This window comes from Eretmochelys imbricata, chromosome 3 (genome assembly GCF_965152235.1).
Source record: "Eretmochelys imbricata isolate rEreImb1 chromosome 3, rEreImb1.hap1, whole genome shotgun sequence".
In the NCBI taxonomy this organism is placed as follows: Eukaryota; Metazoa; Chordata; order Testudines; family Cheloniidae; genus Eretmochelys; species Eretmochelys imbricata.
The window spans coordinates 121,462,824-121,489,258 of NC_135574.1; the positions used below are offsets into that span (position 1 = coordinate 121,462,824).

General features: G+C 39.8%; 1 protein-coding gene across 6 annotated transcripts in view; it reads left to right on the forward strand.

Moving 5' to 3' along the window:
- The window catches only part of MAP3K4 (mitogen-activated protein kinase kinase kinase 4), a 144,195-nt gene that overhangs the window by 19,912 nt on the left and 97,848 nt on the right, over nucleotides 1–26,435 (forward strand). For all 6 annotated transcript variants that reach the window (XR_013345670.1, XR_013345669.1, XM_077813299.1 and 3 more), the window contains exon 2: nucleotides 13,119–13,309. Coding sequence is in view for 4 of the 6 variants with exons in the window: in XM_077813299.1 (XP_077669425.1) it covers nucleotides 13,119–13,309 (191 nt within the window). In the remaining 2 variants the exon portion in view is untranslated. The remainder of the gene's footprint in view (nucleotides 1–13,118; nucleotides 13,310–26,435) is intronic.

The following is a 26,435-nucleotide window of genomic DNA, read 5'->3' on the forward strand; positions in this document are numbered from 1 at the left end:
ACATGCTGCAGTTTTGCATAGGAGGCAGTAGTAGAAATTTATCCCTGGGATGTACAGGGCTGTCACAAACTTTGCATATTTTTTGTTACTCAGGCCACTATCTTTTCATGAGCGTGCAGTTTGAAAGTTGCATAGTATATAATATTATTTTATTATTTATTTGTATTAGCATAGTGCTAGGGTCCCCAATCATAGACTAGGACCTTGTTGTTCTAGATGCCGTACAAACACAGAACAAAAAGAAGGCCCTTGCCTGAGGGGGCTTACAGTCTGTTTTTCTCTTCATACCAAATAATTGAGTGTATTGCTGCCATTTCATAAAATTCCAGCATCTAAAAAAAATGAGTGAAAGATTTGTTCGTTGCTTTTTACTGAACGTCTCCAGAGAGTTGTTTGTACTTTTTTCCTTGAGATTTTTTTACATTGTTCTCTCAATGCTGCTTCTATACCGAGGTCTCTATTGTCCACTTTGTGTAATGTTTTTGAAACTTCCAGAAGCTATTTACAACAGCAGTGTGTGAAATGCACATCTCAGTGACTGTTTTCGTGGATGGTTACTCTAGCTACTGTAGTATAGTCTGCTATAGTATAGTCACCAGATCTGAATTTATTATTCTGCACCTAAAGTTTAACCAGTTGAACTCTGTTAATCTGATTGCTTGTAGGCTTTTGTGCCACTTCTGAGGAGATGTGCATTGCTACAGGTTGGCAAGCATTGGCTGACAAAAACCTGATCTAATGTACATGCTAATGTTTATCTTGCTATAATTTCTGTTTTTGTGAAACACGATTTAAGTAGGACACTAGTTTTTCTCTTTAAATAGCTTATACTCTTGTATATTTGTTATGTAAGATAAATATTGTCAGCCGCTTGTTTCTGTAGTGTTTTTCCTACCAACAAGAAGAAAACCTGTCACAGAAATTGTTAACTTAATATTTTGTTCAGAGACTTTCTTTTGCAGTTTGAGTGAGTATGCGAAAACAGGAACAGCTTACTCAGCAGATCCTTACTCAGTTCCAATTGTAGGGCCACCTATGCTACCCCTTTTCAGCTATCCTAAGCAACCACAACTTAGTCTTTGCCCAAATCCAAGGTGATTATCTGTTGGCCAAAGAACACACATAATGTAACAACAAAAAGGACTTGACTTGAGTATTTGAGAGGATAGAGAGGAAAAAACAGAACAACAACAAAAACCAGGATCAGTGGAAGCTTAGCTGTATGGAGAGGTTAGTGACATATTTTAATGAGGCTACAAAATTGAAGTGTTAATCATTTGAACTGTGGAAAACAGAAGGTGAAGTTACAGCTGTTTTAACCCTTGTGTAGTGTCTTCAGAGCAGTAGTATGTTGAACAGAAGACAGTTATGGAGTCAACGAATACAATGATTAAGGGAGGGAGAACTGTAGGAAATTAGTGTGAAAGTGAATATGTTGAACAAGTGCAAGGCCAGATATTGCACAGCATGCATTAGAAATTTTTTAAAATAAACAAAATCAAAGATTAAGCCAACTAAGGAAATAAAGGGTGTGATAAAATGAACAGCTACTAAAGAGGCTAAAATATACTGGTGGCAGGTTTACAGAAAATTTGATGCCAAATATTACTTAGGGGGAAAGTAGGGAATACATAGCTTTCACACCTCTTTCAATTTATACAGCACCTGCCTTCAGCTTTTATGGACAATGTTTCTTATCAATTTTACTCTAGATAGTAGTTCAGATTTAGGGATTGGGATGCATAGATCAAGAGCATTGCTAAAGTTTCAGGAGGGTTTGAAAAAAAAATGGGTCTTTTCCCCTTTTTAATCGCACAATAAATAATCCATGATTTTTCTAGAAAATAAATAGTATATGATGTCAAGGTATATTCTAGCCACCAAGGCAGAACACATTATTTCTCAAAAGCTACATAAATCACATAAATTTTGTGATTCCAAAGCCTTTTATCCATTTCAAAAAGTATCTTTTAGTCTACACAAAGGCCTGAATTCCCTAATACCATCATAAGTGAGTTATAGATCTTCCACTAGCTTCATTAATGCCCCAAGTCTCAGCTTTTGTCATATAAAAGTTTTTACGATGCAGCTGCCATTCTTCTTCCAATGGAAATGGCCATTGGATTGCCCTAAATAGACATATGGTGCTTTAATCTAATTACCATTTAAAATTAAGAAAAGAAAATCAGACTGTTTTATAAAAGGTGATTTTTAAAGTACCTTTACCATCCTCCATTAGATTGATGATCCACTTTTGGTTCATCAGTCCTGAATTTTCTTAGTAGGAAGTAACAGAAGCGTGTAGTGTCTCACTGGTACATTTTCAAGAGCCAGATCCCATGGTTTTCATATGGGCGGTGGAACAAGAGCCCTGTGAGGCTAGTATTTTATTTTTTTAATGAGAAGAAAGAAAATCTTCTGTAAAGATAAACTTTAAAAAGGAACATCCCTTCATTAAAATTTCCATTTAAACATGAGCTGGAAATAATTGGAGAGAAGTGTAAGGGAGGCGTACTGCATTTGCTATAATATCTAAATAAGGTTTTAACTTTACCATCAGTGTTTCTACCTGTATTTGTCCCCAAAAATATGTGAAATCAAAACATTGAAAATATTTGACTTTTTTCAGTGATAATGAATTATAAAATTTTATGTTAGATCCCTTAACTTCTCAGGTTCTTGAAAGTATATATATAGAGAGGGATAAAGATAACTGATACAACTGCACATTGCTGAATACTAGTTGGCTGTCACCGGATAATTTGACTCCTGCAGGTATATCAGGGGCACCAAAAATTAACACCAAATGGCAACATCTAGTCTGTTTATAATTTATATACTTCTGAAAAATTATATATATGTACTGTACTGTAACATTTTCTTGTACTGATACTTGAATCCTCCTTGATGATTTATAGAAAATGTTTATTGTTGGTCTTCACAGCTGTGGAAACCTACAGTTTTTCCTAGCAAATAACAGTTGATCAGTTTAGATCACACCTTGATTTATGTTTGCCAGGGGTCATTTTATGAATCCGCAAGCTTCATGTTTAGCACCCTTGGCCTTCTTAAGCGTTAAATGTAACAGAGCCATTCATTTTATAAACAGCACATTGACCATATGTCAACGTTCTGTGATAGTGGTAACTGTTTCTTTTAAGCAGGAGTCTTGCTGCGAGAGTTTAGCTGAGGCTCTTGGGACTTGTCTAGGTTAGAGAAATGTGTGCCATGTAACTAAACTGGTGCAGTTACCCTGTTCAGATCCTCAAAGTAGGCAGAATGCACTCGTGCATAGTGAGGCTTGCACTGGCACAACTAAGGGCTTGTCTTCGCTGCAGAATTAATTTGAGTTATGACTCGAGTGTTGCCCTTAACTTGAGCCCCATCCACACACACAACGCCTTACGTTGCTTTTAGTTTGAGTTGGTTGTCCTGTGAGGGGAATGTTGGCTACAGCTCAAGTTATCACAACTCTTTCACAACCACTCTGAGTAGGTCAATCGTTATTTTACTGTGTGGATCCTGCTGTGGGTGTACATGTGCCTCAGGTTTTTTTAATACGTGTCTGTTGGGGTCACAGATGCTTTCTGTGATACTTCATGCTCCTGTGCAAGGGCATAGCGGCCAGGACCCTCTGTCAGTGTCTGACTGGTTACTCTCTTCAGAGACCTTAAACTTGTTCTTTTCTATTCAAATTGGTGAAGAAACCTTGTCTTCATATTGTCAACTAAGGATGTTTCTTGAAAGTGGTGGGGGACAGAAATGATCAGACATATCGCACGAAGTATAGGCCATGATAGAAGACCTGCCTGTTAAAGGAACATAGCTCTTTAACCAGAGGATAGACTAAGTGTGGCAATGTAGACGTAAATGATCTACAGAAATCCATACAAATACCAGTGCCAGTTCAACCAGCAAAGTTGAACCCCAGTCATGTGCAACCCCTGTCATGCAGGAGTGTGCTATTCTGCTCCTGGGACAGATGCCGGAGTGCCAATAAAGAAGCAAACCCAGGTACTCCGGGGGATTCCCATCTTCCCTCTCCAGTCTGGCCACCCCAAGGCAACAGATTTGATGGGAGTGTAGAAAGTCATGCTGGAGCTGTTTTGAAGCCTGCTCCCTTCCCTTCAGGAACTGTTTTATCCCTTTCCATCTGGCCTGAGTTACTGTCACAGTGGAAAAATGGGCATTAGACATCATGCCCAAGGCTACTGTATACATTCTATGCCCTCCTGCCTACCAACCCTCTTCCCCCCACTGTGCTTAGGGGACCCTTCTCACGAGAGCCTCTTACAAACAAAAGTGGCCTCATTGCTTAGTCTAGAAGCTGTAGAAGAGGTGCCGCAGGAGTACAGGGCAAGAGACTTCCAGTACTAATATCACAAAGAAGAAAGTTGGTCTTCATCTTATCCTAGACCTGAGGAGACTGAACAAATATATATTCAAATTCAGGCAACACTTATCTTCATCCCATTTCTCCAGCTCAAGACTGGTTCGCAGTTGTTGTCTTAAAGGGTGCGTACTTTGGTGTAACGATCTGTCTCACCACAAGAAGGTCCTAAGATTCATAGTGCGGGCCCAACCGTTACCAGTACAAAGTACTGCCATTCAGATCCTCTGTGGCATGAAGAATCTTCACAAAGTGCCTAGCAATAGTGGTAACACACCTAGGAACACAGGTCATTCGTGTCTACCCTTACCTGGAGATTGCAACAAGCCTAGAATGTGCCTTTTCTCTCTTCTCTCGGCTAGGCCTGTGAGTGAGCTATGAAAAATCATCTCTTAGCTTGTCACAAATGAAAGAGTTCATAGGACCCCTGATCAACTCCAGTTCAGCAAAGGAATACCTTCCTGAAGACAGGTTCCTGTCAATGCTATTGCTAGTGTTGGGATAGAATCAAATCTCACTATGCCACTATGGATGTGTCTGGGTCTGCTAGGCCATATGTTGGCATGCAAATATGTGATGCCAATTGCCAGACTTCACCTGTGCCTGCTCCAACTCTGGCTTAGGGCAGACTGTTCCCCACCTAACCATCAGATGGACAAGGAGCTTGTGGTTGCACCTTGCATCATCACAGAACTGAGATGGTAAATGTAACTCAGAAATATGCATGGAAGAGGTACTATTCTCTGTTCCCTACCTGACAGTAATTAATTATGAACACATCAGGCACATGTTGGGGATCCCACCTGGATCATCTGCAAACGCAAGGGACCTGATTCCCAGAAAACATGGGACTCTTGGAGTTTAGCTGTGGCTATCCGCTAATCAAACAACATGCACAAACCTCGTAGGACACCAAAAATCCAATCTTGTTATTAAAAAAGATTAATTTTATTAAAAACAAAAAGGGAAAAAATACATCTGGAATTTAGGCTTTTTGCTAGATCTTAAAAGAAACTATTACAAAAATTAAGCACCCAAAATAGCTTTTTTGGGGGTTCAGCTTAAAGGTTACAAGCAAACAAAAGAATCTGGCCCGTGCACAGGAATAGGGTTCATATTCACACAAACTTTAGTTAAAATCTTAGCCTGGTGGAATGTGATGGGGGACGGGGGGGGTGAAATACTTCAGATCCTTGGAGTGAGGATATAATCACTTTTTTTCTTTTTCTGGGACTCTTATTTTATCATACACAGTTTTAAATGCAGTGAAATTAACATTTTGAATGCCTTTTCCTCTCATGGAACAATTACTAGTTAATTTCTTCAGACATCTTTTATTTTTTCGTGGCAGTCCTCATTGAAGTGTAAGTATATTTTGCATTCCACATTATTGCTTCACATCTGACCCTGTCATGGTAGAAGAGAGCATTGTTCCACTCTTTCTTGTTAACCTGACAGATGGTGACTTAAAAAACTGGTTTTGTTTTGTTTTTTGCTTTCAGACGTGTATAAAGAAAGCACTTGCTCTACTATCTGTTTCTGTTAGGCCACAGTCAGATTTTGAGGTATGTTCAAAACAGTTGAATTTTTGGAAGTAGGAAAATACCTGTATATTTTCCTAGCAATTGTAGGAGTCTCTTTACATATAATGTAGATTGTGGAAATCAGTGTCCTACTATGTGAAACTCTCTTCTGTTCTAGAATAAAATTTACTTTTATTTTTTTCCCTTGCAGCCTCCCCTCCCTTGTTAGCTGAGGGGGCATTTTGCACCCAATCCGCTAAACACTTACACACTTGAGTTACTTTACCCACATGAGTAGTCCTATTGAACTGATAAATTATAACTTTTTCATTATATTGCTTTCTTAAAAACACTACAATGCCTTGTGACAAATGACATTTTTGCACATTTTATCAAATGGACTGTGTACCGAACAGTGAAATTGCTGTTTCAAATTTACTGATAGTGTAAAAATGAAACTTTAGTTAGTAATCACATTATATATAACTGTAAATGATATTGTACGGATTCGTGTTTTGGTTGAAGCACACAAGTATCACATCGTTGTAATTAAGTTTGAGATATTGTTTAGGCTAGTCCAAATCCAACAGTATAGTGAGTGATGGCATTGCTGCAGTAAACATTTGGATGAAATTATTGTAGATGTAGAGCCATGGTGGAGCAAATTTTAAATAATGATTAAATAACTTTTTAAAAAAAATAAGATTGAGGCTTAAATTATTTGATAATTTGTGCTATTGCAGTTGTAGATGTGTAATGAACTAGACTATTTTATAAACAAACCTAGTATTTCAGTGCGACTACTTGTAGGATATTTTATTTGAATTTTACAAAATTGCTGTAGACAAAAACCAAAATGTTAAACTATAGCCCTAATGCTGCACTTAAACAGGTAAGTAAACTTACTCGCATGAATAATTCCATTGACTTCATTGGGATTATTTGTGTTTAAAGGTAAGCATGTGCATAAATGTTTGCAGTTTCAAAGGCTAAACATATAATTAAACTTTTCTTAGTGGCATATACTCCTTGTCACTTCAAAACCAAATTGCTTCTGTATTAACAATGAAATGTTGTTTAGATTTTTTTTTAGTAGGTTAGCAAAGTTATTTTGAACTTTTTTAATACACAAAGGAAAAAAATTCAAAAATAGCCTGAAGTTAGCCTCCTTAGCATATTTTTAGGCACTGAAGGGTGGAATTTTTCAAAAGCACTAAATGGTTTAGGTGCATGAGTCCTACTGATTTCAAACTGCTGATTCTGATGGAAGGATATAGATTGTAGGGACATAGCCTGATTGAAGCTTTCTTGACTTGTGATAGTTCAATATATCAGAATGTAGTGTAAGTTACAGATATAGCATGGTCTATTTGCAAATGGATTTAATGGTTTAAGTTTGTGGTGGTCTTGCAGTAACAGTTTTAAAGAAGCCCTGAATTGGTCTTTTTCAGCATCGATGATCATTTTAAGTATGAAATTTGTTAGTAGAAAAAATCTCTATGTAAAATCTAAAATCCTTCTAATAATTAGGATTCTAATCAAGAAGTATAAAACATCCACTTCAGAAATTTAAGACTATAAAATGGGAAGAAAGTAAAGAACTAGCAATGTTACTAAAATATATATTTAAATAAAAATCATTTATATTTTAAAAATCATTTAATTTTTTTATCATTTTTGTTCACCTTGTGTAGGACTTGATTTTAAAAAGCAGTTTCCTTTTTTGCATCTGCAAATGGTTGTGCCCTTAAGTATTAGTAATTGTCATTTTAACTAACAAACTTGCTGGTGCAGAGTAGGCACATTGACACCTATTTGTGCCAAAATAGTCTGCATTGAGGCTGAGCTGAAAATCAGGCACTTCATTGTTTGTTATAGGTTTCAGAGTAACAGCCGTGTTAGTCTGTATTCGCAAAAAGAAAAGGAGTACTTGTGGCACCTTAGAGACTAACCAATTTATTTGAGCATGAGCTTTCGTGAGCTGTAGCTCACGAAAGCTCATGCTCAATTACATTGTTTGTTATAGGTGTATTCAAATACTGCCACAAGATTGATGTCTCCTCTCTTGAAAATATCTCTTAATTTCACCTTCATCTTTAGATTGCTTTATGATTTATGCAGTATTGAGAGTCTATCATCATATGAAAATGATCTGATCTGTTGACTTCTTCATGTTTAATTGTCTGTTTGCTAGCCATGCGATTCAGTGTTAGGAGTCATGCTTATTTTCAAACCAGTTTCTGCAGAATTTGCATGCTGATGTTGAAATAAATGGCCTTATTTCTGTTTTTACAGTAGAACATATACATGAAAGAATATTAATATTGTCATTATGGTAGTACTCAAAGTTCCCAGTTATAAGAGAAATAGCATGTTGCTAGCTGTATACAAATATAAGAGACAATCATTGCCTCAAACTTCTTATTTTAAAGGCAAAACATAGAGGGGTAGGGGGATATGGATAAAATAGTGAAGCCCAGTGATGAGAGCGATGTTAGGCATATAACAACAGTTATAGCCAACTAAGATACGTTCAAAGAAAGTTTTAAGGTTGCCAAGTCAAGCTCTCAGAATCTAGGTATTGCCAGAATTAAGGTTCCTTGTGCAACCTTCATTTGGCCTCCTTGTGTGTATAAATTGATAATCTTGTTACGTGCTCACTTAGTGTTTTGTTTTCTACAGGACTTTTGCATCATTCAATGAATAGATAGGTTTCTGAAGATAAATAGAAATTGAATAACTATCATGAGAAATTTCAACTTGAACACTTAATATGTATAGATTTTATACCTTTTAAAGACAAGATTATAAGTTTGGTAGTTAAGGTAATAGTATTGATGTGATATACTTCTACTTCTGTAAGACATTTGTGTTGGTACCGCATCATAAAACAAAACAAAACTAGAAAGATAAAATGAACATGGCACAGATTAAATGGATTAAAAGTGTTTCTAGTGGGGATCTTTTCTTGGCCCTACACTATTTAACATTTTAAATAATGACCTAGAAGAAAACATAAGATCATCACTGATAAAGTTAGCAGATGACACAAAAATTGTGGGAGTTGTAAGTAATGAAGGCAGGTCACTGATTCAGAGGGATCTGGAAGATTTGGTAAACTGGGTTTTAATGTGGCTAAATGTATCCATCTAGGAACAAAGAATGTAGGGCGTGCTTACATGAAGGGGGACTCTATTTTGGGAAGCAGTGACTCTGAAAATGATTGGGGTGGAGGAGATGGATAATCAGCTGAACATGAACTCTGTTCTATAGATATTGATCCCAAAGGCACAAAGAGTTAAAGGTGTTTATAAACTCTCTCACTGTCCCAACACTAAACGGTGATAGATAGGTTTGGGGTTATTTTTAAACAGAGCCCTTCATTACTTGGCAAACACACACAAACATTCATACAAATTGAAAGTTTATTAGTTAAACACAAGAAGTTAAAATAAGCATGTGTATTGAAACTGTGGTTGAGTGATTGTGCAAAATGGACAGCAAGACTCTATCAGAGTCTCTTTTTCCTTTTGGAGTCAAAATACCAGTCTCTTATTTTCTGAACAACCTTTCTTTATTGAGAAGGAGGAGGTTAATTTTACTCTCTGTCCTGATGAGAAGGGCATTCACTTATCCTGTTCATAAACAGACAGATGCAAGTTGGACGAGAGACAGGATAGAAAAGATGGGTAAAATATGGCTTTTTGGAACATTGCACTACTGGGTGGGTAGTTATGAGTGGATGGTTTGGCTGGCAAGTAAACCATGACACCTGCTGCTTGAACGTTGGTTAATTACGAACTAGTCAGGGCTGTCATCTGGTTGGAGCTTACTCTTTAGACAAGGCAGTTTTGAATGATAGCGGCATAGGTGACTTCAGGATTCGATGAAAAGCCAAGAGAGTGAGACAGTACAGAAGGAAAAGAATAGTGGAGCAGAAAATAAAACAAGGGAAGGGAAATGCAATACAGGATATTGTGTGCCTTTGCAGTGCTGCTAATTAGGTATCCCCATTGGTGGGCTAAGGACTGGATGTATTGATAATGTGATGATTTTCAGTGCTCCCAGGTGAAAACAAAGTTCCTTAAACAGGAGCAAGACAATCCTCCTCAGAAAGAAAGTCATTTAGATGAGTCAAGATGAGCGAGAAGCGTTGTAGTGCTGGCAGGTATGGGGATGAGATAGGGGAAGATGAGATAAGGTGAGCTGGGATGCAAGTTGGGACAGGAGATGAGAGAGAGAGAGAGAGCTGAACTGAATGGATCTCTTTTCAAAGTCTCTCTTTAAGAAACCCCAAAAGGGAAAAAGTAGGCAGCATAGTTCAACCCCTTCCTCCACCACCCCCCCATTATTTTGTCCACCAACCGGGAGTAATATCTATCACACCAATTTTGGTCTATTAACTTCTGGTTCCACATCTTCTGTTTTTTACCAAGTATGATTTGAACAGTCCTCAGATTATATCCATTTGGCCTTTTTGGTTTAGACTAGTGGTTCTTAAACTTTTTGGTTTTGCGGACCACTTGAAAATTGATGAGGGTCTTGGGGGACCACTTAGTGATCTTTCCAAATGTTGTTTGTACCATTAGCTAACTATTGTAAAGAACTTTGGAGAAAAGTGCTCTATAAAAAAACCTGTAAAGTAATAAACATTTTTTGTTCTACAAATGAAAGCACACAACTCATATTTTAATATCAGTAGTCTTCCCTTTCTAATGCAATGGATGTGCCCTCTCTCCCCTGCCACTTGGGGCTGGGAAGGAGAGGGGTCTTTCCCCTGCTGCGGGAGCCCCCGAGCTGGAGCTGGGAAGGAGGGGGGATCTCTCCCTGGCAGCTGCAGCCCCCGAGCTGGGGCTGGGAAGGAGCAGGGTCTCTTCCCGGCATCCGCAGCCCTGGAGCTGGGGAAAGTTGCCTCTTTCTCTGGCCACTGCAGCCCTGCAAGTCCCCAATTCCCCCCACCCGCTCTTCTCACCCCATTACCCCTACCACCTATTCCCCGAAGGCCACCACCTCACCTTACATGTGCATCTTCTCCAGGGTCCAGGCACCTAATTAGTGGAGTCACGCCTGTGTGGCTCCACTAATTAGGTGGGTGGTCCTTCATTCTCTTGTGTGCGGTTGCCCAGGCGCGTACCTCAGGGAGAACTATCTGCAGACCACCTGAATGGAGCTTGCAGATCGCAGGTGGTCTGCGGACCACAGTTTGAGAACCTGTGTTTTAGACTAATCCAACATTTTGTGTCTGGCTCTCTTGCGCTTGTTATTACATTCAGCATTGTAAACAGCTTGACCTATTTTCCCTCGTTATTGTAACATCTTATGAACATTCACATATTTTTTTTTACATTTGAGGTCACAATAAGGATACGCTTTGTAGGCCCAGTAGTCAAAACAACTCATAGTATAACACTGTGGCCAAAAGGGCTAATGAATCCTTGGGATGCATAAACAGGTATCTTGAGTAAGCATAGAAAGGTTATTTTACCTCTGTATTTGGCACAGGTGTGACCTCTTCTGGAATTCTGTGTCTGGTAGTGGTGCCCACAATTCAAGAAGGGTGTTGATAAGTTGGGAGAAGGTTCAGAGAAGAGCCACGAGAATGACAGAAGGATTAGAAAACATGCCTTACAGTGATAGATTCAAGGAGAAACTCAATCTATTTAGCTTAACAGTGAGAAGATTAAGGGGTGATTTGAGTAGTTTGTAAGTACCTGTGTGGGAAAGAGATATTTAATAATGGGCTCTTCAGTCTAGCAGAGAAAGGCATAACATGATTCAATGGGCATAAGTGGAAGCTAGGCAAATTCAGACTGGAAATAAAAGGTGTGAATTTTTAAAGGTGAAAATAATTAACCAGTGGAACAGCTTACCAAGGGTTGTGTAGGATTCTCCATCAGTGACAATTTTTAAATCAAGATTGGAAATTTTTCTAAAAGTTATGCTCTAGGAATTATGTTGGGGAGGTTCTATGGCCTGCTTTGTACAGCAGGTCAGACTAGATGATCACAGTGGTTCCTTTTGGCCTTTGGATCTATGAAATTTGGCAAAATTATAAGCAACTGAAAGTGGGGTATTTTATAATCAAAAGTGTCAGGAACCATTAACTACAGGCAGTGTTACTTGTTTCACCTATTGTAATATTTATATTATGGAAGCCCCCAAAGACCAATTGGGATTGGGACCACATTGTGCTGTGCTCTAGATTAACGTGGGCCATGATCCAGCAAACATGCATGTGTTTAATTTACTCCCATAAGTAGTTCCATTGAAATCAATAGGGCTGCTCACAGAGGTAAAGCTAAGCATATGTCTAAGTTTACAGGATTGGGTTAGAGAAAAGACAACTCCTTCTGTGAAGAGCTTGTGCTTGTCGTCTTAGTTCATTTTAATGTGTTTGTGTGTGTGTATATGTGCAATATATATATATACAAGTAATACTTCAAAAGAGCTGGGAAGATGTGTATAATATATGAAGCTATCCCTAAAAATCAAGGTAGACTTAAACAAACAAACAAAAAAACCTGTTAACAAGCAAAATAAAACCTGCTATGAGGAGGTAACTATTTTCATGCTACAAGGAGGAAACAAGAGACTGGGCCAAGAAGAAACGTATTTTATATTGAAATTGATGGAATAGGCACTGAACTTCCCTCTCCCTGATGTGTGAGTACTGGACAGAGTGGAGTGCTTTGCTTGATGGACTTAGGCAATGCCTCTGAGAGGTAGTGGAGTATCAAAGTGTAGTGGAGGACTGGAGTTGGCCAGTGATCAATTTAACTGTGGTAGTGTTTAGTAGTTCAGTACGTTTTTTGAGCCTTGCTTAAAATCATCCATCCCTTATTTGATTTTTGGTTTCTGACAATTTTTTCTTACACATATATATTTTTTAAAATGCCTAGTTCTCTTACCTGTATAGTAGACCTATATGGTAACTTTTGTTATTTCCAGTAAAAGTTTTCTTATTGACATGTATGCCAAGTACTACATATACACTGCACAAAGGATGGTAACAAAACTGTGCATTAGTGGAAGGTGAAAGCAAACTTGCTGTGTTTACCAGCAAGTTTGCTGGTAAAAAGAGTTGTTACATGGGAGCGGCAGGAAAGTAGAGAGATGGGGAGGTGACATATTAATGGGTGGGCTTTCTAAAGTAATTAGCAAAGTTTTTTTAACTCCCTATTTTGACTTTCTTTTCCCTTGTTCAGACAAGAGTGCAAGTCAGAGGATGTTGCTTGCAAGATTTCTGAATCTGAACCTGAGGAATTATCAGATGAAGCCAGTGCTGACATTTTCTATGGGACCTCTCCTCCTAGCACACCCCGACAGATGAAACGTATGTCAACAAAGCACCAGAAAAATAACCTTGGGAAATCTACTAGCCGCTCCACTTTGAAAGGTATGTGACTTTTTTTAAAAAATCTGTAATTTAAAAGTAGTAGTAGTAGTATATGATATTTTTTTGTAACCATTCAGTAGTCTATGAACTTTCATAGGTCCTTTTTATAGAGAAATATAGATTTGCAGTAATTCCCCCTTTCTATTTAATGTACATTGGGCAATAAATCATAGCAGCCATTGTATATTCCCAATTGCAGTTCAGTTTCAGACAGACCTGTTTACCTTCTGGTGGTCAGCAATCAAAAAAGCAGTTTTTGTAAATTGTACGGACCATTTAGTTTTGTTACAGACCATTTAGTTTTATTAATTTTTTATTCTATTAACAAACTATAGATACTGGGTAACCACACTAGTAAATGTACATACAGGTACATCCATTGTTACAAAATGAATAGGAAAATACACTGGGAAGCAAGCAAGCATTTTGAGCAAAATTATTCAACTTATTATACAGTTTCAGTGAATGATGGACAACATTTTTTCTGTGCATGATATAATGCAATTTCAGGCAGAGACTAACAACCAGTTTCTTTGCTATTTGTTGTTCTATTAGGTTCCTCCCACCCCTTTTACTGTAAATCAGTTTTACAAGTAGACTTGGTGTTTGCACATATTTCCCGGGAGGGTATTGCACAGAGAAACATGGGTTCAGAATCATGGAAGTTCCCATTGGTATGGACTACATGAGAATAGTTGATTATTAGGAAATGCTGGTCACTTTTGTCCAAGTTTTCTCAGTGAACTTAACAGTTCTCTTCTTACCTGTGTGCATAGAGCTATCTGCTTCCTGGGAGCTCTCCAGACCTGGGTTCCAGACTTGCTGGTCCTTAAACTGGCTTGCAGGATCTCACTGAATACCAGTGTGTCATTAACAGAAGTAAAAAGAAAAGGACTACTTGTGGTACTTTAGAGACTAACACATTTATTTGAGCATAAGCTTTCGTGAGCTACAGCTCACTTCATCGGATGCATTCAGTAGCTCACGAAAGCTTATGCTCAAATAAATTTGTTAGTCTCTAAGGTGCCACAAGTACTCCTTTTCTTTTTGCGAATACAGACTAACACTGCTGCTACTCTGAAACCTGTCATTAACAGAAGTGGCTTTCTTGGAACTGTTCTTATCTACTGATTCTTTTACTACTATATACTGAGCGATTTTAAGAGAATGGAATCCTATTACCTGGGTTCAGAATAGTAATAATTTTCAAAGTTGTTGCCTGTAATATTAAATTGATAGCATTTTATAGTATCAGGCAGCCAGACATGCTTTTCTCATTATACTTTACACTTTTATACCATCTTCCATTCAAGGATCTCAAAGGTGCTTTACAAACACTCATCTTTAAAGTGAGAAAATTATTAAAGGGACACTCTTCACTCTAGCCAATTTAAGAAATTGAATTAAAAATATTTTCAAATGCTTGAGATTCTGTGGTTTTACATTTACACTATCGTGTTTCTTTAATTGTTCCCCCTTTTTGCTGTGTGAAAGATCCACACAAACTAGGAGAAATTGACTGGCTATACAGTGAATTTAACTATGTAGAAAGAGCTGTCAAAGACACAGCATAAACAAGTTGATAAAAAAAAAAACAATGTCCCGTAATCATTTATAATATTAGATAACAACAGATACATAAGTAATGTTATCTGACAACAATAGGTAAACATTTTCACCCAGAAGTATTTTTAAGTTGATGATGTTCTTTGCTCATGTTAAGTATCATTAGTAGTCAGACGTCTGATAGAAAACCTCATCAGAACACCTGCTCTACTGAAAGTGCCACTTTACCTTTTTTTTTTGGTTAAAGTTTGTGTTGTTCATATTGGTGGCAAAGTTTTGTTAAAGCTGTTTTAAGAATAATGATTGGTTCATTGTTGTTGTCGTAAAGAATATACCTACAGTTTTTTAGAAATGTTAGAATGACGTCTAGTAAAGTTACAGTGGTGGCACAACTGCACCAGCTGACATTTGTTTTTAAAGCAGTTTTTTTAGTGTATATATGAAATCTTAACACTGAATGTATGTTTACTGAAAGGATTGCTTTGCCAGAATATAGTATAGAAAAAAAGGTAAATGCTTTAGCAGAATCAAAGATATACACAGGTTTCATTGAATAATTGTGGGAGTGGAGCTGTCTAATGAAACTATTCATAATAATGGAGTATTTATACTAAACATGTTCCAGAAGTTTTGATTCCCCACTATTTTAGGCATCTTCTGTGTAAGGTCATCCTTACAGTATCATTCCCAAAAGACCTTTTCTTTACAGTAGAACTTAAAAGAAGGCACACTGTATCTGTTGTTAGCTGCATAGTCATTTGAGCTGTTAAACTCATTTTACTGGGTTTTAATTTTGCCTTTTTAAACTCTATTTTGTGAAATATTAAAGCCTGTCTGATTTTGCACATAGCAATTTATCAATAGCTTTTCTTGCCTTCATGTGATTTTAATACCATGGTAACAAAACTTCAGTCTCTGAACTAAGAAAATATAAGTCAGAGTAACTGCAGCTGTAGTTCATAGCAGTTTTGGTATATTTTAGGGAATTGAAATACCAAGAGTATATATCCGAGGGTTTGTATCTTTGTGAGAGAGAGGAGTATTATATCAATTAAGACAAATTTTCTTTTGTTGGTTAACTTTATCTATGTTCGTAAAGTTCTGCTGATAGATTTCAAGCTGTGTAGAGTGAGATCTGTCATGTGTGTCTGTGGAAGGCGGGGGGATGTCTGGCACATTGTAAGTTCACTGGAATATAACAATATATTTTTAGTTGTATTAATATTTTAAAAATTATTAGGCCTTTTTTCCCTTTTGTTATAGAATATACAGATAATATGCTGAGGCAGGAAGTCTGAAGAAGTTGATGGAGGGGTTAAAGTCTTCTGTCACTAAAGAACTAACTGAAATTACTCTCCTTATTTCTGAACTAAAACAAATGCTTTCTAGTTAGGCTGAGTTTGTGTAATATTTGCTTTAAATGAAGCACCAAACAAACTGTTTTTGAAACAGATCATGAAGCATTTTATTTGGCTGTCTTGAGTTGATTAAATTTTACTTTAACACGAAATTACTTCTATCCTGCAGTTAACCGAGAATTAACAAAGCTTTGAGAACAAGGCCAGTTATTGGTGTCACCAGTGTTTGTTTATTTAATCGCTCTCTCACTGGATTTCTTACTACCGTGTACTTAGAAGCAAAAAAGATGACATGACAAACTCTACCTCTTTAATTAGTTTCTGGATCGTCACCTTTCCCCCACTCTGAAACATCTGCAGTGCACCTTTCTTCCAGTAAATGATGACTGCAGTTCAGACTTGTCCATAAGGCTGGGCTGAGCAGTGCCCCTTCCACACCCTTGCCAGCTTCTGTGCCTCCGGTGGTGCAAAAAGAGTAGCAGTTCAGTGCTCCTTACTTAGCCACTGAAATCTCATCTCTTGTACTTGTACTTTTGTACTTGTACTTTTGGGATTGCATCAAGAAAAAATCATCTCATCTCTCTCTTCCTCCTCAGGGGTCTGAAATTTCTGGAACTTTGTTTCCCAAATGGGACTGCCCAATGATCTTATTCTCTCCATTTATTCTCCCCTCCTCCATTGTGATGCAACAGGCCAAATGCAGGGAGCTTGAAGGGCAAGAGAACCCTCAAGAGCTACAGAAAGGGAGCTCTGCTACAGTAGTTCCCAGGCATGGACCTTTGTTTAGCCAGGGGAATGAATTTAGAGTCTGGACGGTTTGTTGGAATCTCTGCATTTCTGGAGACACCTCCAGAAGATCAGCTTAATCCTCTTCAGCCAGCCAGACTGAACCTCCTTCAGTAATCAAGGACTCTTCAGGTCATATCCACATGCCTCTTATTCCCTGTCCCAGACTTGCTTTTCCAAAGGAAAAAATTCCATGGTCCCTGCCCTGTTTTTTAAGGGGTTTTTGAGTCACTTCGTAAAGAATCTAACATCCTTTAGGACTCTCCTTCTGAATAGGAAAATCTGGGCTCCCCTAGGGATATTAGATGATGATGATGATGAGAAGTGGGGCTCATGACTTCTTTGTGAGTTGTGACCCAAAAGATAAGAAGAAACTGACCTTTTGCTGCTGGTCCGTCCCTCACCAAAACAAACAACCAACCCAAGAAAAGACTCAGGACATTATCTGCTTCCATGCGCTCTAGCTTCTCACCTCAAAAATGAGAACTCTCAAATTTGGTCCATGATAACTCGGAGCAAGAGAAACAGTATAGGTTATTTTGCTTCCAGACCTTTTTGAAACCATGTAGAGGAGGTGCTGGCCACCAATGAGATCTTTCATTCAAAATTGAAAATATAATTTACCATACCCATTAATTCCTCCTTTGAACAGATCACTCAAGAATGATAGAAAATACCCAACAAAGCTAGAAGGTTTTGTAGGGAATCTCTGAAACTTGTCAGGGTCCTACAATGCAAAGACCAATTAGTCTAACTTTGATACCTGGAAAGATACCAGAACAAATTTTCAGATTTTCATTTGTAAGCACCTAGAGGATAATTAGGAATAGCCAACATGGATTTATCAAGAACAAATCATGCCAAACCAACCTAATTTTCTCTTTGAGAGGGTGATTGGCTTAATGGATGTGGGAAGCAGTAGATGTGATATCTGTTGATTTTAGTGTGGCCTTTGGCACAGTCCTATGTGACATTCTCATAAATAAACCAGGGAAATGTATTATAGACGAAATTACTATAAGATAGGTGCACAAATGGTAGAAAGATCATACTCAAGAAGTAGTTATCCATTGTTCGCTGTCAAACTCTGATGCGGTATCTGTCTTTTGAGAAAAGTAGACCAAGAGGAGACTGGATAACAGTCTTCAAATATATTAAGGCCTGTTGAGGATGGTGATTTATTGTTCTCCATGTCCACTGAAGGTAGGACAAGAAGTGTAATGGGCTTAATCTTCAGCAAGGGAGGTTTAGGTTACATACTACGAAAAACTTTCTAACTACAAAGGTAATTAAGCTCTGGAATATGCTTCCAAGGGAAGTTGTGGAATCCCCAGAATTGGAGATTTTTAAGAACAGGTTGGACAAACACTGGTCTAGGTATATGTTGTCCTGCCTCAGCACAAGGGGCTGGACTTTATGACCACCTGAGAGCCTTCCAGCTCTACATTTCTCTCATTTTTTTTATCCTCCCTAATGCTGATAGAGCAGTAGTATCCCTGGCAAAGGACACGATAATTTTTGCTGAGGGAGACTTTTTTCTGAAAAGATTCCATGGACAGGAAGATAGCCACTCTTAGAAGGGAGGGACTTGGAAGCTTCATCAATGGTTCTTAGTACTTTACTGGCTGCCAGTTGCTTCACTAGAACCAGTGTTCTGGTATGATGACTTATTCTTGACCTTCTGGACCATGGCTGATTCAGGTCTGTTCCAAAGATATCTCCAGCTAATGAGTTTGTGGTGAACTAGTGCGTGGACTTGGGTAACTGTAAAAGCTGTGGCTGCTAACACAGTGGTCAGGTGCCAATTCTGTTTTTAGCCTTGGACAGTAGATTATTATTAAAAGTAAATCCTCCCATCCTTAATGAACATACTTATCAGAGCATTATCCCCAGAGACTGTGCAGAAAGTAACATGGAGAAACCCTCTGCCTGAACTGAAAACTGTACGGTTGACAAGTATAACAGGTCACAGCTTGACCTGGAAGACCCTTAACTTATGGTGGTGTGTGAGAGAGGAAGAACTCAGCTTGGCTGTCAAAGCAGGGTGAGTCCGTGACACTGGTGCTCAGAAAAACTATGTATGTATTTGCAAACTGAGCAAATTGGATGCATGGAGCAACAGCAAACATGAAACCCCGTGATGCCATTCTTGAGGGTGGATTTGATTTAAATCACTAGTCAGGAAGACTCAATTTAATCATGGTTTTCTACATAAAAGTGCATTCTTGTTGGGTGTTATAACGTTAATGCATATTCTTCACAACTCGAGATAGATCATAGAATCATAGAATATCAGGGTTGGAAGGGACCTCAGGAGGTCATCTAGTCCAACCCCCTGCTCAAAGCAGGACCAATCCCCAATTAAATCATCCCAGCCAGGGCTTTGTCAAGCCTGACCTTAAAAACTTCTAAGGAAGGAGATTCTACCACCTCCCTAGGTAACGCATTCCAGTGTTCCACCACCCTCCTAGTGAAAAAGTTTTTCCTAATAAACCTCCCCCACTGCAACTTGAGACCATTACTCCTTGTCCTGTCCTCTTCCACCACTGAGAATAGTCTAGAACCATCCTCTCTGGAACCACCTCTCAGGTAGTTGAAAGCAGCTATCAAATCCCTCCTCATTCTTCTCTTCTGCAGACTAAACAATCCCAGTTCCCTCAGCCTCTCCTCATAAGTCATGTGTTCCAGACCCCTAATCATTTTTGTTGCCCTTCACTGGACTCTCTCCAATTTATCCACATCCTTCTTGTAGTTTGGGGCCCAAAACTGGACACAGTACTCCAGATGAGGCCTCACCAATGTCGAATAGAGGGGAACGATCATGTCCCTCGATCTGCTCGCTACGCCCCTACTTATACATCCCAAAATGCCATTGGCCTTCTTGGCAACAAGGGCACACTGCTGACTCATATCCAGCTTCTCGTCCACTGTCACCCCTAGGTCCTTTTCCGCAGAACTGCTGCCTAGCCATTCGGTCCCTAGTCTGTAGCTGTGCATTGGGTTCTTCCGTCCTAAGTGCAGGACCCTGCACTTGTCCCTGTTGAACCTCATCAGATTTCTTTTGGCCCAATCCTCCAATTTGTCTAGGTCCCTCTGTATCCTATCCCTGCCCTCCAGAGTATCTACCACTCTTCCTAGTTTAGTATCATCCGCAAATTTGCTGAGGGTGCAATCCACACTATCCTCCAGATCATTTATGAAGATATTGAACAAAATCGGCCCCAGGACCGACCCCTGGGGCACTCCACTTGACACCGGCTGCCAACTAGACATGGATCCATTGATCACTACCCGTTGAGCCCGACAATCTAGCCAACTTTCTACCCACCTTATAGTGCATTCATCCAGCCCATACTTCTTTAACTTGCTGACAAGAATACTGTGGGAGACCGTGTCAAAAGCTTTGCTAAAGTCAAGAAACAATACATCCACTGCTTTCCCTTCATCCACACAACCAGTAATCTCATCATAGAAGGCGATTAGATTAGTCAGGCATGACCTTCCCTTGGTGAATCCATGCTGACTGTTCCTGATCACTTTCCTCTCGTGTAAGTGCTTCAGGATAGATTCTTTGAGGACCTGCTCCATGATTTTTCCGGGGACTGAGGTGAGGCTGACTGGCCTGTAGTTCCCAGGATCCTCCTTCTTCCCTTTTTTAAAGATTGGCACTACATTAGCCTTTTTTCAATCATCCGGGACTTCCCCCGTTCGCCACGAGTTTTCAAAGATAATGGCCAATGGCTCTGCAATCACAGCCGCCAATTCCTTTAGCACTCTCGGATGCAACTCGTCCGGCCCCATGGACTTGTGCACGTCCAGCTTTTCTAAATAGTCCCTAACCACCTCTTTCTCCACAGAGGGCTGGCCATCTACTTCCCATGTTGTGATGCCCAGCTCAGCAGTCTGTATATAGGTTTCATTTTTAGAAGGTACACACTATACATTTTTAAACAGTGATTTATTTTGAAAACTTTTTCAGATTAGTTTTACAGCTGTATCAGAAAATTAATGATTAGTTATTTCATTTATCAAAGGTAAGTGAAGCTGATATTTATGAAGTCATTGGGAGATGGACTATCTCCAATTCAACAGGTTAATCATTAATATTTGGAGGATTTTCTTGCCATGCTGTATTAGGAAGAGAACATCACCAGACAGACATTTAAATTGTTTTATTTAACTAAAACAACAATGTTAAGTATTCAACAGCAAACATATAATATTTTAACAAAAAAAATATATCTTTCACTTCTCACATTTATCTCCAGACTTCTTCTCCTTGTCCAGATCTATTCAGCCCCCAACAATCTTCTATTCATTGAACTTTTTGAAACTTTGCACTTTTAGAGAGAGCTAAGGGATTGACTCTGTGTACACAAATTTGCAGAGGGACAGTAGAGTTGAGGTCTGTTATTTCTCACCTCTATATATTAATTTATTTATTTAAAAACATTTTTGCTGTTAGCATGTTACCTCTGGAGACACACATCCACAGTTTGAGAACTGCAAAACTAAGCATCTCTGATGGTATCTTCTAGATGGAGCACTGAGTTGCATTGGGTAGATGGGAAGATTAACCTAAATAATCTATACAGAAGCCTGTGGAACCCCATAAAATTGGGTCCCTAATCCATGAACTATTGGAATTTATTTAGAAAACTTTTCTTAAATATTACATGACTATATTGTCTCATACTATAGAATTAGAATTTATAAAGCCTATTCCATGATGAGATATCTTTAAGCTTTAATGTATCTTAATTAAAACTATCTTTAGATAGGGTTTTTTCCTCAAAAAAGCATTTTTATAAAAACAAATCCGATTTTAAATTAAAAAAATCCAATTTTTTTTTTTTTAAAAATCATTGATTTTTATCCACCCTGTCATTCTTCCTAGAAGTCCCATTTGAGGGTAGAATTGCACTTTTTAATATTGACCACAGGAGAAAATTACAGAAATTAAACAAATTGTGTCTCCTATAGTTTCAGTCTTCCTCAGTTTTTTTTTTTGCTACATTCCACAATTTTCTGTAAACCAATTTTGTACTGCCCAGTTAACCAAACTGAACCTTGAAAAAATCTGTCTCTGACCAAACAATAATAACTGTAAACTCGCCTAAATGAGATGTGAATGTCAAAGCTTAATAGGGGTTGATTAAATGCTAACATTTTTAAACCTGGGCTATCTTTTTCTCTTGTCCTTTAAAATAAAAACCACATATCAACTTGAAATCTAGTCAATTTAAAAAAAAAAGTTGAAAGTAATGTCATGTTCTACATCTGCAATTAGGTTCCCCAGGCCTTTTGTGGTTTTACAATGGCTTTCTTTGTTTTTTAAATGTGTTTTCTCTACCCTGCTGCTGTGAATCTTGCCCAGAAAAAAGGGATAATGGACTGACTATATAGAAGAATCTGTGAAACTAGCTACACACACATGATGTCAAACGCACAAAGCAAATTGAACAATGAAGAAATAAGCTCCCTGTCCCGAAATAAATTTTAGTAAGGTTCAGGGGCAAAAGGCATCTTTGGTGGATTTTTTAAAGTGTTTAATGTTGCACTTCAGAATTAAATTCTGTATAGTTGGACAAGGAAAAAGGAAGATATCAGTTGCTGAACAATCTGATCATTAAGTACACGTGCTGGAATTCCTTATAATGAGTGCCTAAAAAATAATTCAGTAATACTATAGTAGAATTCAGTGATACTACAGTAAAAAAGATGATTTGTAATTAAGAAGCCAGTGTCCACATACAGGACATATAAGAATGTGAATAGACATATAGTGTAGGGTCTCCTCATTTCCCTTTCTCACCCGCCCAAAAAAGGGCAGATGTGGGAGAATGCTGGGGTGTGGGAGCAGAGGCAGAAAAAGAGGAAGGAATGATTTACATACCAAGCAGCAGTTCACAGAATCATAGACTTTAAGGTCAGAAGGGACCTTAATGATCGTCTAGTCTGACCTCCTGCACAACGCAGGCCACGGAATCTCACCCACCCACTCCTGTAACAAACCCCTGACCTATGTTTGAGCTATTGAAGTCCTCAAATTACATCCATTCCAAAGATGTCAACATTTTCCAGGGAAGGAAAAAGACAAAGCCAAAGTTTTGTTGATAAAATATCTGGTAACCAAGACAACACAACTTTATTCTATGTAAGGCCTATTTTTCAGCATCTGTCATATAAACTACATCCAAAAATGCTGCTTCATCATTACATATAAATACCAAGTTAAATATTTATTAGCATTAATAGAGAGACATTCTGCTAGAGGCAAGAAAGAAAGAAAAATTAATTTCTGCTCACTTTTAAAATGAGCTGGAGAGTCTGTGAAATTGAGATACAAAAGAAGGCTGTTCCTGGTGGCAGAAGCTCTGGTAAAGAAGGGGTGAGATTGTGCAGTAGGACAGAGAATATGTGGGTGATGTAAGGAAAACGTAGGATGGTCAGAGCAGGTTCTGATAAGTAGATTGGAGTTTATCCATGGAGAGATCTGTACAGTGGAGGGGACATTTTAAATTTAGATCCATATGAATGAATTTTTTGAAGAAGGGAGTGATGCGGTCATGCTTCTTTGTATGCATGAGAAGGTGGGCGGTAGCATTCTGTGTTTGATAAAGCAGGGTTCGGCAACCTATGGCATGTGTGCCAAAGGTGGCATGTGAGCTGATTTTTAATGGCACGCTGCTGCCTGCTGGGTCCCAGCCACTGGCCCCGCTCAGCAGGCTGAGCGGGGCCGGGGCTGGGACCCCGGCAGGCAGCAGCATGTCATTAAAAATCCTGCCCGCCCCGGCCCGCTCTTCTCTGCACCCACCCCCCTCCCAGGGCGGGAGGGGGCAGGGTGAAGAAGCTTGGTTCTGCTGGCTGCTGCTGCAGGGCAGGCAAGTTCCCTCTCCCCCACCTCTTCCCCCAGCATGCTGGATTCCTGCCCCTCCTCTCCCTCTCTGCCACCGATCAGCTGATGGCCCTTGCAAGGGAGGGGGAGAAGCGGAGCCGCAGCGTGCTTGCTGCTCTGGGGAGGAGGCGGAGACAAGGTGGGGACAGAGCCTTGGGGAAGGGGATTGGAATCAGGGCATATCTCCTCCAGCCCCCTGCCGTGTGCTGCTCTAGGCGGGGGCTGGGAGCACCCCCATGACCCTGGCCCACACCCCCAGCCCTTGACCCCTGCACCTCCCCCCATACCTCAGCCCTCTTCCTTGACCCCTGCACCTCCCCCCACACACCCCTAGCCCTCTGCCCTGACCCCTGCACCCCCCACGACCCCAGCCCTGACTCCAGCACTCTCCCACATACCCAGCCCCCCACACCCCATGCCCTGACTCCTGCACCCTCCTCACACACCCCCAGCCCCCTGCCCTGATTCCTGCACCCACCACACATATCCAGCCCCCCCACACCCCATGCCCTGACTCTTGCACTCCCCACATTCCCACCCCCACCCTGAGCACCAAACAGGAGCTCCTACACCCCTCACACCAAATGGGAGCTGCCCAGATAAGCACTCCACACCCAAACCTCCTGCCCCAACCCTGAGCCCCCTCCCCCATTCTAGCTCCTGGCCAGACCCTGCACCCCAACCCCCAGCCTGCTCCTTCACCCCCAGCCCTGTGCTCAGTGCACTCCCACCCTCAGCTCAGTGCAGAGAGAGAGGAAGAGAATGGGCTAGAATCAGGGAGAAGGTAGGTATCCACTCTATGTGGGCAGGGCTGGGATCCCTGAGTGGCAGTGGGCTAAGCTGCTCAGTCCACTGCCAGTCTGAGGTCCTGGCCACCGGCCCCACTCAGCCCACTGCTGGTCTGGGGTTCTGGCTGCCAGCCCCTTGCCAGCTGGGGTGCCGGCTGCAGGCCCCGCTCAGCCTGCTGCCGGCCTAGGTGAACAGAACCCCAGGCTGGCAGCGGGCTGAATGGGCTGGCGGCGTAAGATCAGCATTTTAATTTAATTTTAAATGAAGCTTCTTAAACATTTTGAAAAACTTGTTTACTTTACATACGACAATAGTTTAGTTATATAATATATAGACTTATAGAGAGAGACCTTCTAAAAAATGTTAAAATGTATTACTGGCATGCAAAACCTTAAAGTGAATAAATGAAGACTTGGCACACCACTTCTGGAAGGTTGCCGACCCCTGTGATAGAGTATGGAGCTTTGGGACCTGGGTAGCCTATAAAACAGGGACTGCAATTAATGAAGATGAAAAGAGCAGCAGGTCTGGATGGAGAAGATTTCAGCAGACATGGTGGTCACTTGTTCCGCTCTTCTGCCTCTCTATTGATTCAGCTTTGTCTACATGGGGAAATAGTGTAGCATTAGTAACAGGTATAGCTGAACAGAGTACAAACACAGTTTTTGTCCTCTGCACTTACACTTATATCCATGAGCAGCATTGATTCTGCAAAATCAGTTGCTGACATAATGCTATTTTCATAAGTAGACCAGGCCTCATTCCTCCTCACTCATTCCATTCCCCAAACTTACCACTAGACTTGTCTGACATTTTTCAAACAATGCACTGAAAAATGCAGTTTTGGGTTGACCAAAACTATTTGCAAATTTGTATAGAGTTTGCCAAACCAAACGAAAAAAGTCAAAATGTTTTGGTAAGTCAAAACAGAACATTTCATTCTGAAACATTTTGTTTTGCCTTTCACGCATTTTGACAAAAGCAAACAAAAGGCCCACAGAACAGTCAGAGAAGAAGGTAGTGCTGCTGCGCAAGGCAGCAGGCTCCGTATAGCCACTTGTTGTGTGGCAGGCTAGAGCACTGTCGATTTACATCCCAGCTTGCCGTATACTAAATCACCATATAGACATGCCCTTAAAATCCCTTCTTCAAGGACTATTTATTTTATAAAAAGTGGAACAGCTTTGAGAGGAGAGACTGAGAAATTCCTCTGTACCTATGACTAAGGCAGTCTCCTGCAGTGGGGGGAGACCCAAATTCAAATTCCTAACTCCCTATCAGGTAAAGGGGGGAATTGAACCAGGGACTCCCATATTCCAGGTGAGTGCCCTAACTATTGGGCTAAAACTGATAAGGGGAGGGGTACCACCACCACTTTTTCCTCTGGCTGTTTTGTGAAAGGGGAGACCAGTGGCTGGACTTTTATGCAGCAGGCATCAGTCTGTGAAGAGTGTCTTCTGGCAGAGGCTGTGCAAGCACAGAGTTTGAGGAGAACCTTGATTAGTGGCCACCTCCCTGATTTGCTATCAGGGTTATAATTAAGGCACTTTCTGTAAGGACAGGTATGGGAATGTACTCAATATAGGGAATAATCGTGCATTGGCAACGTGGGATGTTTACAGCATTTTGTATTGTTCCTCTGTTCTAGGGAAATAACAGTTTGATTTGTTTCCATCTGTTTGTGGATACAGTTAGTGTTAGCTACTAGATATATATTTTTAAAAGTGCT